We start from the raw sequence: 12,896 nt of genomic DNA on the forward strand, positions 1-12,896 counted from the left end.
AGCCCCAGTAACCCGTCAATGAACCACCAAGAGATTATTTACCACAGCTGGAAACACACAGCCCAGAGACTGGCACCCAGTCAGGGATCAGCACAGCTCCACTGCTGGGGATGAGGGGAAAGTGAAAACTGCAAAGTACTTAACACCATATCTAACTTCATATACTGCCCACAAAACCCCAACCAAAAAACTGACTCAAAAATGCCCTACCATTAAATCAGTTTGCTCAGAAACCTGCTCCTAGCTGATATTTAACACGGAAAATTATATCAAATGCAGGTTAACCTAAGAACAAAATTGGCTTCAACATGTATCAAGTCAGAATAGACTATGTAAACCTGCTAGTAATTCTTGAGCAAATGTTAGTAACTTCCCAGAATATTCCCAAAACAAACTAGACATCCTTTCAGCAAGTAAATAAATGTTTTTCCTAAGATTGCTTTCCTCTTTAGGGCAAATGTTGTGAGAAACTGTTGGACGACTATTCCAACCCTTGCTATGGCAGATCCACACTTCTGTTACTGCAGGTCATTAGGCAGTGTTATTTAAAGAGAACAGTATTTCTTTGTTTCTGTTCTCTATTTATGCTCCATTTTAAAGGCACCAGGGTAAATCAAAAGTGAATAAACTAACTAGCATAGGGATGTCTAGTAAAGATAATCCTTGCTTCTTGAAGACAAATCTTAAGAAGTTATGGATTAAGAAAAGATATGACAATGAAGACTATGGCTAGACATGGAATATGCAAATACATGCAATTAGACACTAAGATGACTCCAGAGATAAATCACTACAGCTTAAGTATTCATGGAAGGAATCACTGCAACAGCATTAAGAATATATGGAAACATGGTATAGTACAGCATTCATGCCTTCAGTACAAGCCTTAAGTGGCCTAATAAATAATATTTTAAGAATCAATTCAGATATATGAAAAGCAAATGACTGAATCCCATAAAAAGAGAACTAAAAGAAAACAAAAGGTTTGCTTACTCTTCTTGACGCAAGTCATTAACGCTCCGATCTAGTGAGATCATATCACTTGCCACCATATTAAACCCAAACTCTTTAATGCTGGCTTGAACAGATTCTTTATAATCTGGTCCCAAAACATATGGCTTCGCTTCCTCTCCAGGGCCACCAACAACTCCATGAGGCTCAGGCTCTTTGGGTTCAAAATTGCCAAGAACTCCAGGTCGTAACACAGGATCTGGGTATACAAATGTCTGAGGTTTAAATGTGAGATACTGCCTCTGGATGATGTTTTGCTGCCTGTTATCAACACCATGATGATTTAGTTCATTTTTGGCCTTATTTTTCCTTCGAATGGATTCCAAGTCCACTTCCACACCTTCAACATGAGGCCAAGGTACCACAGGTTTGAACTTCTCATTTCCTAGTCCATGGTCTCCTTTGTTTGGCAGGGGTCTGTTGGCTTCTTTGTCATCCTATATACAGACACAGAGAAACAGCAGACCATATGAATTGTTACAGTCATTAGCTTAATGCTCTAAGAGTTGGTACTAAATATATGTTGAGCAAGTATGGAGAAGTCTCTGTTGAGGAGCTCAATGAACACTTTTTACTAAAGCTACTGACTGCTGAAGAACACCACCAGCTGTTGTCCACACTTACCTTGGTGAGTTGGTCCTGGAAATGACCAAATACCCATGTAGGACATGTTCACCTGAATGTAGCTTGAGCTGTAGCTCAAACTGATGTACAAAGGGCACTGACAGAGCGTTTTATGAAGGAGAAGGTGGCATGGAGGCAAACAGTGCCACAGACCACATGGCATCCTTGGTCCCACTGTCAGACAGGGGTGTTTATGAGGTTTCTGTGACTCAGACTTTCATAGTCTCAGTGGTGGCTAAAAACAGCCCCAGCTGGGAAAGAGTGCTCTATCTGTGAGTAATGGCACACTCACCTGTGGCAGCTGCAAGCCACATATAATCCCTGCCCGTCACACACTTCCCCATCCCCCCACCTCGCTCCCATCAAGCTCCTCCTCTGCTGCAACAGCTTATTTACAGCTGGGGGGTGATGCTGATGGCACTGGGGGCAGCAGGCAGAAATGAGATCAGCTGCATGGACGCAGGCAGACCTCCCTGGGGAGGCAGTGCTGAGGCTGAAGAGAACTGCCACGGCCACTGGCACCTCCTGCAGCCTTGTTTACAACAATTTTACTGAGCTCCTTCCTCTCTCCATACTAAGAGATTGGAAGTTCTACTGAGAAGAAAGACTGGCATTTTGAAAACTGCTCAGCATTTTCAGTGATCAGTGGGATTGGTGGGGTTAGAACAAGGGTGGGTGATTTTGGAAGACTCTAGACAGAAAGGCTTTGAAGTGTCTGAGTGTGAAGTCTCCAGAATACAACAGCACCACCCATGAAAGCACTCCAAAACACACAGTCACAACTTTTTCCAATACTACTGTCCAAGAGTATGACAGGCAAATGCTGCTGAAGGTTCAGATAGCCTACTAAAATTGTTTATTTTTAAGCAGGACAAATGTTAGATCATTCAGAAATCTGCAGAAAACAACACACATTTTAGCAGCGTCTCAGAATCAAACAAAGTTTTGAGATTAGGAGGATAGCACTCATTCAAACCTGCTGAAGGCAGGTTCACAGTGAGATGGGGTTTTTCTCAGAGGCTTGTCCAGTCACATCCCTCTGTCCTGTTTCTCAGGACAACCTGTTCCAGTTGCTTGACCCAGTGAAGGTTTTTTCCCTCATGCCTCAGTATAAGCTTCTCACATTGCATCTTGTCCTTTCAGTCTGCAATCCTCAGATTTTATTTCCATTTGCTCTACAACTTCACTTTTTAGGGTGAAAAGATGCAATGAGACTCCCCATTAGACGTTTTTCCAGCCAAACCCAGCCTCCCTAGAAGGTCTTTGCTAGGTCCTCTGCATATGCGAACCTCTCTCCTGTGCTGGGGAAATGTGGCAGGAGAAACCACACAGAGTTCCAGACAGCCAAGGTCTTTCTAGGGCATCCACCGAATATGCACTCTGCCTTTACTGCAACAAGGTTACAATGCTGACTCATGTCCATGTTCAATTAAACCACATAATACTTCCTACTACATTACACTATCTTCCTCACATCATTCCGTGTAAAAAACCTTCAGAAATTAAGAAAAATACAGTATATAATATTTCTAGATTAACACGGTAACAACATGATTGGCTCCAATTCAAAATAAGGAGTTAATTCAAAAAACTTTCTCAGGTCTCTGTTTGTTATAGTTTGAACAGGGAGGACACAACAGGCAGAAGCATTACATTATTCTGCTCTTCTATCATCATTTTTTCAGGACTTTTTTCCAAAGTCAGTGTTAGAAAAGGGAAGTTTAAGGGCATGTGAAAAGGCATATTTTGCAAGAAAGTTGAAGGCTGTCCTGGATCTAAATAAAACCCCGAGAGGACTTTTGAAGAGAGCATCATCTCACACTTACCCTAGAAATCAAAAGGAAGGCTTTGCCACTAGACTGTCAGAACACTGCTGAGCTCTCAGTTCACATCTAATTCCTGCTCTGAGTGCGGAGGCAGCTATAAAAGCCAACAAAACAGCATCATCAGGAAGGATGCTTAAAGAGAGCATAATTTTGACTACATAAAATTTGATGCATTCATGTATTCAGTAATACTTATTTCTGATCTCCACATCTCAAAAGGAGTCAGAGAAAGCGCAGAGTAAACCAAAATCAAGGAGAAGGTAAAATGGTATCTTGAGATGAAAGACCAGAAAGGCCACTCACCTTTCATCTCCAAGACCCTGCAGTTTGGAGATGTGATGGCTGAGGGGCATACAACTGAAGTTTAAAAAATCATTAAAGTCACTGATAAACCCAATGGAAACTCACTGTTTACTGTGATGGATGACAAGTCCAGAGGGAGACTGTAAAAGGGCTGTGAGAAACCTTCTGAAAATTTGAATTAAACAACTGTAGATGCTGGAAGAGTCCAAAGGGAAGGCAGCATAGAAAGCAGACAGGTTTACACACTGCCACATGCAGTCACCACCCTGGATCATCAGTCTCAATCAGACAGGAATTTCTTATTCCCCTGGTTTGTGTGGAGTTAAATAACCTTTCATTCCACTTCCATTACCTATAAAACAGTTATGAGATTCCACTTTGCCAATTCTTCGACTGAAGCACAACTCTTCTGAAAGACATTTATTTTGCTGCTGCCAGAACTATGATTTATCTTTTATTACATTTAGCCTCATTATAGCTATGCACATGTTATGTACGATTTGCATTATAATGCATTATTCTGTACTTCTCTTCTACACACTAAATATATTCCATATTTGCTGGAAAAATATTTCCTAAAACAAGGAAATTATACACAAACACACAGGCACACTCATTGACCCCACTCCTCCAATACCTACGCACAGAGGACAAATAAGATAGAAAGCATTTGTTGTGGGTTAACCCCTACAAGCAGCTCAGCATGATACAGCTGCTCAATCCTTCCTCCCTACCTCTGGACACAGATCTAAAACACAGCAATCATATGGGATGATATGAAGAACACTAACTTAATCTCAGCATTTTATGGACATTAAAAAAAATAAATAAATAGAAGAGGAACTAGCAGTGTTTAAGTGCATGGTCATTTCTCCACAGATAAAAGAGACAAGGATTTTCCAGATACTGTCTGGAAAAAAAGCAAAGTCAAAACACAATCAAAGAACTGCTTCAGTTATCGTATAAATCACAATGCCTTAGTCAGGAACTTCTAAGGCTTCCTCTCTCTTTTATGAATTATGACCCACACCCTATTTAAAAGTAAAAAAAAATTAATGACGTACCAAAAATCTGAAAGAATTTTTAATTGGTGTTCCTCACTGATTACAAGTTTGGCACAGGTAAAAGTAGTTATAGTAGTTATACAACAACAGTTAAACTGGAAGACATACATATAAAAAAAGATAAACCACAATAACCTTTCTAAAGTGGCAAAACAAGATGGTCTGAAAATTACTTTAAAAGCTTTGAAAGAGATGGTAACAGCAAAGTGAAGGAAGGGCTCAGAAGAAGTGAGCACAACATACATCTGAATACAGCACTTCTAGGTTGTCCAAAAATGAGGAAAGAGAAGCAAAAACTGTGAATTCTCTCACATCTGAAGACAAATAACAAAGGCAATGAAATCTCATTACGTCTTTATAAAAAGGACACAATACAGATAAAAGGTTTTTTCCACAGATCATTATTTTTTCCTGTAGGGTTGGACCTAGGATTTCCTGCCAGCTTTCTAGATCCACTTTGGTGAATGCTTCCTTAATTTTTGAATGTTTTTTTCACTCCTCAGGGAAATATGTATGAGTAACTGCAATGGGTGTTTCAGAAAAAGTTGACATGATATAAATACAGTCACTATCTGATTTGTAAATTAAAAAAAGGGGGTTATTCACTGTCATTTTACTTCACAAATTAGGTGCCTTATTGCAGAAGACAGGAATGCAGTTGAAGGTATAGAAAACATAACTGTTTCCCTTTGAAAACATGCCTATAAATTACACAAAGTATAAAGACTGTGAGAGGTCTTAATAAGGCTGCAAGATCAGTCATCTGGTAGGAGGGCTGGAGTTGTAACTGGCAATAAAACTGCCAATGCGAAAGTTGCATAATCTGCTTTTCTTCAGTTAACTAGTTCAAGACTGGCAACTCCCTAAAAACCTCAACAAAATAATGTCTGAAAAAAAATTATTTTAGAAAAGTGGATTTGATTCAGAATTTTCATTTGAGAGCTTCAGAACAAATAAAATAAGCAATGATTCCCTCAACACAGTTGTCTGACTCTCAAAGGGTTCCATCCCATAAGATTTCACACCTCCCAGCCCCGCCACAGTACCCTCCATTTGAGCAATTAGAACTTACACCTACTGCAGGACCAGCTGCAGACCAAAAGCACCCACAAATGGAAGAACAAGCTTCTCAAACAAGGATAAAGATCTATGGCACTTCCACTATCACTTAAAAATAAAAAAATAAATAAAGCCTTTTCAATCACTACAACTTTTTGCACAAAAAAGTCTGTTTTAAGCTCCACATGCAGCATTGCTTCTAAATAATATTTTGCTAAACCTTCCATCAAACAATTTTGCGACAAGATGACTCCGTTGACTCAAATTAAGGCTGAAGTTGGACCATGAGAGTTCTTTTGACAGATATGAGCAATGACTTTCAAGCCATTTGGCTTGAAAGGGCCATGTACTGTCACAGTGCCTGGGTAAAACAGCCTCTATCCTGCTATGACTCCTCTCAGTGTATTTCAGAGGCACTCCAAAGGTGATGGAATGCATACATGATCAGTACCTCCTACTTGACATTTAAAACATTAGTGACATTTGAAACTTGTGGAAAATTAGAACAGACCATTTATGAGAATTGCAGAAACAGAGAAATAAATACAATTTGACACTAAGTTAGAGAAAACTTTTGAAGTTTAAAAATAATTGTTTGTAAAACTAACAGATTGCTAAATCCCTCCACTGTATGCTTTGTGCAACAAAGCACACAGAGAAGAGAGAAACCATGCTGTTGATGTTGTTCGTCACCAGCAGTTTCAGGAAAATATAAATCTGTAAGTTATATTTTTATGTTCACAGCTGCCCTCAATTTGGACATATACTGACAATATGAAAGCCTATTACTGCAGTAAGTGCTACGTCTCCATAGCAGATCTCTGCCCCTTTAAATATCCTAGGGGAAACAGAACAATTTTAAACAAGACCAATTCATATCTACCATCCTGGAAAAAGTTTTGGTACACAGAACTACTACAACTGTACAGCTTTGTACCACAAACACATTGCTGTGATGGCATCTCCAAAGAGCAAGTAATCTAATCCTACAGGACAATAACCACTTGTGTTATTTTTTGAGTCTTCAGCACGAAAACTTGGTCAGAAGCCACTTATGAATCACAGAGTCCAAACAACTAAAAAGAATTTTGATTATATAAACAAGCAAGCATTATACTATATGCATATTTACATGTATATATATATACATACATATATATACACATATATATGTATATATAAATGTTCTACTCACTAAAAAATACATAACACTGAAGTGTAAATGAAGTGCAAGGGCCACAAGCAGCTTTGAATAAAGGAGTGTTGAGCAGTACTTTTATATTGATGTGTTTTGTACTCCCACCTATATCTGAGGAATGGCAAAAAACCCCTTGTGGTTGGTTTTTATTTCTTCTTTTTTTGAAACTTAATTTTAAAAAAGCTGGGTAACTTCCTCCTTCACCTGTTTCCTAGATTTCACAGCATCTATCAGGCTGATTGACATGTGATACACTACTCATTGCCCTGCACAATCTTTTAGCCAACTTGTTATTTTTCTTTTAGATCCCAAGTAGCTCTTTGAGAGGAAACAGTTTTGCCAGGAATAGATACCTGTAATAAAACTGCTAGTCATCAGCATTGAGTGAAATCCCTTTCCCACTCACTCCTTATGTCCTATGTGATAAGGCAGAACAGGACAATCACTAGTACATATACTTCCACAGTACAGAAGTTACTGAGTTTTCAGCAGATATTAGCAGACCACAGCCATTAATATTGACTCAGCCCATTGAGAGAAAAATAAAGGAGCAGTACTTTTGAGACCCCAGATTACCTCTGCTAGCCAAGGCAAAACAATTTAGTGAGGAGTCACTTCAATAATTTTATTCTATTTTATAATTGACATTTCTGAGATAGGAGAGCATTGCTTGTGGAAAAGTGACATGTCCAAAAATAAGAAGGGCACATAGTAAAGGAGAGGAACTGTTTGTAGAGATGGGAATTTGGTAATAGCTCAATGTTCTGCTGTAATGAAGGAGTTTGACAGAATTTAGCATTAAAGTTCTGAGTGACTTGTATTAATGTACATGAGCCTCTGCATCACTGATTCCAATTAATGGATAAAAACAACCTCCTGTTATCTAGTAATGAGTCTAAAAACTAACAATATTCACTAGCATCTGAGGTCACCTCTGCTGGTGTTTGTACCTGTGAGTTCAAGAAGGACACTGAGGAAGATAAGGCTTAGTTCATGGTTGTTGAATGGTTGCTCCCTGGGCAAAAAGATCAACTAGCTCTTCCTGTCTTCTTGGATACCATCTACTTTGTCATGGCAGAAGCCTTCATCTAGGACAGCAACTTCAGGCTAATGCTGCACACTGCCACAGTGCAGCCAGCATTTCACAAGGTCCCTCTCAAGGCACAGAAACTGGTATTAAGCTATGGAAGCCCTCAAATAACAAATCCTGTGGAAGAAGGAAGAATACTTATTTTCAGTGGAAATAACCTAATTCCCTGGTTATTTGCCTAACAGAAGGGAACATAATCAATCCCGAGTTTCACCAGTTTACTTCAGAACACCTTGTTCAAAGACGTATCCAAACTTGGATGTCAGTATGATACCCATCTAAGCATCCCATTTAAATGAAATTGTTCTGTTGTGCTATTATCCTTCATTTGCAAGGGGAGCTGATGATACTTCTGTCATCCTCTCTGGTCTTGCTGTGCACTTATCATTTAAAACTCACACCAAGAAATGCAATCCTGCCACAACTGCTCTTTTAACTTGCACTGCTTTACCCACTATCCCTGCTCCTCACTCCCTCTTCCAATGACACTACTCTCCCAGAACTTACTGCTGGATATGTCTCTCCTGGAGTCTGGATTTTCTGCAAATGCAGTTGTCATATTCCTATGCTTCTTGCCCAGACTGACAAGTTCTTTTACTTTGGGAAGTTCAGATAACTTCATTGAAAACAGAGACTACCCAGAGACCTGGCCAGAGTGTTTTGTGCCAGATTCAGTCTCTTACAAGAGATGCCATTGGTCACCCAAAAATTGCAAACTTCACTTTCTTACCTTCAGGGCGATTTAAGAGTACAAAAAATGACAGATAGAACATGGCCTGTACCTTACCTATTTTACATGATACCTCCTTAGGAGAGGTGCAGTACACTCCTCGAATTCCTGTGTGACAAGCAGTTTCACAATTAGACTCTGCCTGACTGAAAGCAAGTAAAAATGAAGACACTGAGTGCTTCAGAACAAATTACTGTAAAAATAGCAGTCTTAATGTCCTCCTTTTCAGTAGCACTCAGCACTTGGGGAATACTGAACCAGCTCTTAAACCTACCAATCTCCTTCCTCCTTGCTTGAGATCCAACTCTTACTCAGCTTTTACACATCTCATCCTGCCGTTCCTGGTCCTGTCACACTAGCCCTGGTCCCATCTGTAGTTCAACAGTCTTCACACAGATCCATTTCACTTATGCCCAAGAACTATGCAGAGTTAACCACAAGCAATCATAGATTTATAGAATGCTTTGGGTTGAAAGAGGACCTTGAAGACCACCTAGTTCCAATCCTCCTGCCATGGGCAGAGGCACTTTCCACTAGACCAGGTTGGCTGGAATTACATCCAACCTGGCCTTGAATACCTCCAAGGATGGCGTGTCTACAGCTTCCCTGGACAGCTTGTTCCAGTGTCTCACCACCTTCACAGGAAAGACTTTTTTCCTAATATCTCTTTGTACCTCTCAAAATACTGCTCCTTGTGGCTATGGAGAGTACCATGTAATCTGCATAGTAATTAATGAGATCTAAAATAGAAAGTCTCAGATAAATACCTGAATAAACTGATATCAAATAAATCTGTCCTTGATTTTATAACTTAAGGCTAGTTTTGAAGAAAGCAAAGTAGTCTCTCAAGATTAAGATTACAATCACTTCCAAGTAACAGAAATATTCTTAAATTGAATCATAATGAAGCTGCTGCATTACCTAAGGGGATGTATTTTAGTCTCTCCCATGCTCTAGAAATGAAAACATGTTGGCACTAGAAACCTGTGCAATGAAAAGAACACAAAACTATCTGTTGCAGCTTGCTGCAGAATAACAGAAAAGTTGTTAGAGGATCCCTTGATGAGACAGAAGTATGATCCAAAGCTTCTTAAATCCTATCCTTACAGACAGCACACTAAAGATGACAGAAAAACTTTAAACTCAGAATAGCAAGAATTTATTGCAAGTTTATTACAACTAGACCAATCAACATTTTCAGTAGAAGAAAGCTGAATTAATCATAGAAACACAGAATGGCTTGGGTTGGAAGGAACCTTAAAAATCTCTCATTTCCAGCCCCTCTGCCATAGGCACCTTCTACTAGACCAGGTTGCTTAAAGCCTCATCCAACCTAGCCTTGATCAAGTAGGACAGACATAAAGAAGCATAAAAGCAAGTATCTCCCTACACACTGCATCTTTTCAGGTATGTTTATGCTCCTTGCTAATTAAATGGCTTTGTTTGTTGCATCCAAGTGCAATTTGGTCCTCAAGGAACCAGAGACACAAGAGACCTGCCTGCACTGATGCTGGCCTTCTTCTAGACACGAATTGAGGAAAGACAAATACTGTAGATCACACAAGATAAGTCAGTTTAGGTTAAGCACTTAAGACTGATCTAACAAACCACAAGCTGACCCAGTGACTGAAGAAGAGTCTGCCACCAACAGCTTTCCAAACATCCATAACCTCCTTCTTTCTCTGCTCAACAGACAAATGCATTTCTGCATACTGCAGCCTACTTTGTCATTAGCATGTATTTACCATGGTATTTAAACTATGAACTTCTGTAGAGTATCACCCACATTAATTCATTCTGAAACAGACTGCAGTGACTTGAAGCTCAAAGCCAACAAAAAATCACCTGTTATATTTACCCTCAAATACACCATATGGGTTACTACACCATAGGTGAGACTCCACAGAAATTCAAAAACCCCCAAACTAATTTGTATGCCAGTTGACTGATTTCCTGCTAAATCCAGCCATTTGACATTTTATTGTACTTTAGTTGCTCAGAATGCTGTTAAGATAACAGCCAAGCCCCATGAAGAGGCTGAAGAGAAGGAGAGCACCAAGCCCTGGGGTACAGTTCTTCTACTGCAGCACCAGAGAGAAAATCTGTCTCAGGTAAGCAAAGCCCATCAGGCTCTGACCCATCTTTCCAAGATGAAGCCTAGTTTCTTGTCCAGTCTTGACAGCAGAGACACTAAGGACCCAATCAATATCAGTTTTCCTTCTTTTCCTGAAGCCACTCTTCACATCAAGTCTTAGGAGATGTCAAGCTGCATCTATGCACAGAAAGGCCAACACTTACTGCCTAGAAAGTTAAACCTTTTTTTCACTTAAAAAACATAATGAAAATATTTTTCAACTTCTCAACCTGGAGGGTGCCTTGTTGCACAAGAGGATCAGCAAGGTGACTTGCTCCTGAAGCTGATGTGCCAGCTGCTGTAGGTATCAGTGGAGGAGAAAAGCAGCAGATGAACAACGCATTTCTAAAAAATTGCTTCTAGGGACACAGCCAACTCCAGAACAATGTTTAAGCAGATGAAGACTATGGGAAATCTCCAAATACTCAGAATTCTGGTGGCCCTAATCAATGTCATCATCACTCATTTCTGTAAACATTTACTGCTATGTACTTAGTTCAAATGCCACCTTCTGCCCTCCTTTTAATTTTTCTCAAATTTCCAGTTTTGTGTACAATGTTTTGATGAAGATGATGCCATTACTTATCCTATTTAAGACGGACAGAAGGTGAAGGCATGAAATTTTTCCAACTCTTTCTTCCAGGCAAAAGATAAATATCAGGAAATCTCTTCTGAAAAACGGACTGCAGAAATGATGGCACAAAATGCAGGATGTTTTCATCCTGTCTCCCTCCTCCAAGTGATTAAGAGTACCACATTTGCACAGGGCTTTGTGGCTTGGAGCAATACAACCAGGTTTTGAAAACAATGTTTAATCAGAAGCATACTTGAGATATAGCAAATTGCTTCACAATACTTTGAATAACTAACACCTTTCTGGCCTATGATGCAAGAAAAAAAAGGGAAACATACCATAATTAGACAACTGTCCCCAAGTTTTCTTTTTTAGAGAGATTTTATGAACACTTTACTGGAAAAATTATGAGTATTAAAAACAAAATGGGCAATTGCTGAGCTGACTGTAAGATGTAAAAGGGCCTCTGGATTTCAGGTCTTCATGACTTGTGGAGTATTTCTTACCCTCTTCATTAAAAAAATGCATTGAATTTTTTTACTGTCCTTGCACTATAATAAGAGGCTAGCAGAAGAGGATTTTTTTTTAGTAATGTAGATATGCAACTTTATTGATTAATAAAAATCAGGAGGAAAAACAGCGTGAATACTCGAAAATAAGTGTTGTATTGATGTCTTAGCAATGTAGTATATGCTGTTCCATTTAGTCTAACTCTTTCTACAGTATTATTCTACTGCTGCCACACGTATACGCTGTCAAGTACTTGGCAAACAATTCCTGTAGATTTTGCAATCAAGTGGAAGGAAGACAAAGCAGACATGAGAATGAAATAGTTTGCTGCAATATTGCCACAATCCAGAACACTAACACCTCTGTCACTCGGACGTTTTCTCTGGTAATTTCTCATTTGACTCCTGCACTCTGATCTTCAACAACACATCTTCAGCTCCACCACCTTTGTCTTCTGTGCCCAGCAGCTATCTCAGTGTTTACCATACACTCAGTGTTACTGAGTTGGACTTACACTTTGCTACAATTGCTAAGAACTTTCTTCCACAGCCCTTAATAGTTCAGCAATTACAAACACGTCTTTTCCATCCCCAAAGCCTCCTTCATCCTTTTTCTTGGGAAGCTGTGCCCTCCAAGGTGAAAAGGCTTAAAACACAGCATCACTCAAGAGCTTCAATACAAAATTTGTTCTCATCACTACATTTCAACATTAAATTAAGCTTGTGACCTTTCTAGTTGAGTCATTGTTCCTTCCACGTTGTGTTTCACTCTAG

The 12,896-nt window shown here is 39.4% G+C and overlaps 1 protein-coding gene across 4 annotated transcripts in view; it reads right to left on the reverse strand.

The window, feature by feature from the left end:
• Window positions 1–12,896, reverse strand: part of GALNT7 (polypeptide N-acetylgalactosaminyltransferase 7) — a 92,380-nt gene that overhangs the window by 37,986 nt on the left and 41,498 nt on the right. For all 4 annotated transcript variants that reach the window (XM_088163590.1, XM_088163589.1, XM_014883978.2 and 1 more), the window contains one exon: window positions 994–1,448. In XM_088163590.1, the coding sequence (XP_088019716.1) occupies window positions 994–1,448 (455 nt within the window). The remainder of the gene's footprint in view (window positions 1–993; window positions 1,449–12,896) is intronic.

Source organism: Sturnus vulgaris, chromosome 4 (genome assembly GCF_052056855.1).
Source record: "Sturnus vulgaris isolate bStuVul1 chromosome 4, bStuVul1.hap1, whole genome shotgun sequence".
NCBI classification, from domain to species: domain Eukaryota; kingdom Metazoa; phylum Chordata; class Aves; order Passeriformes; family Sturnidae; genus Sturnus; species Sturnus vulgaris.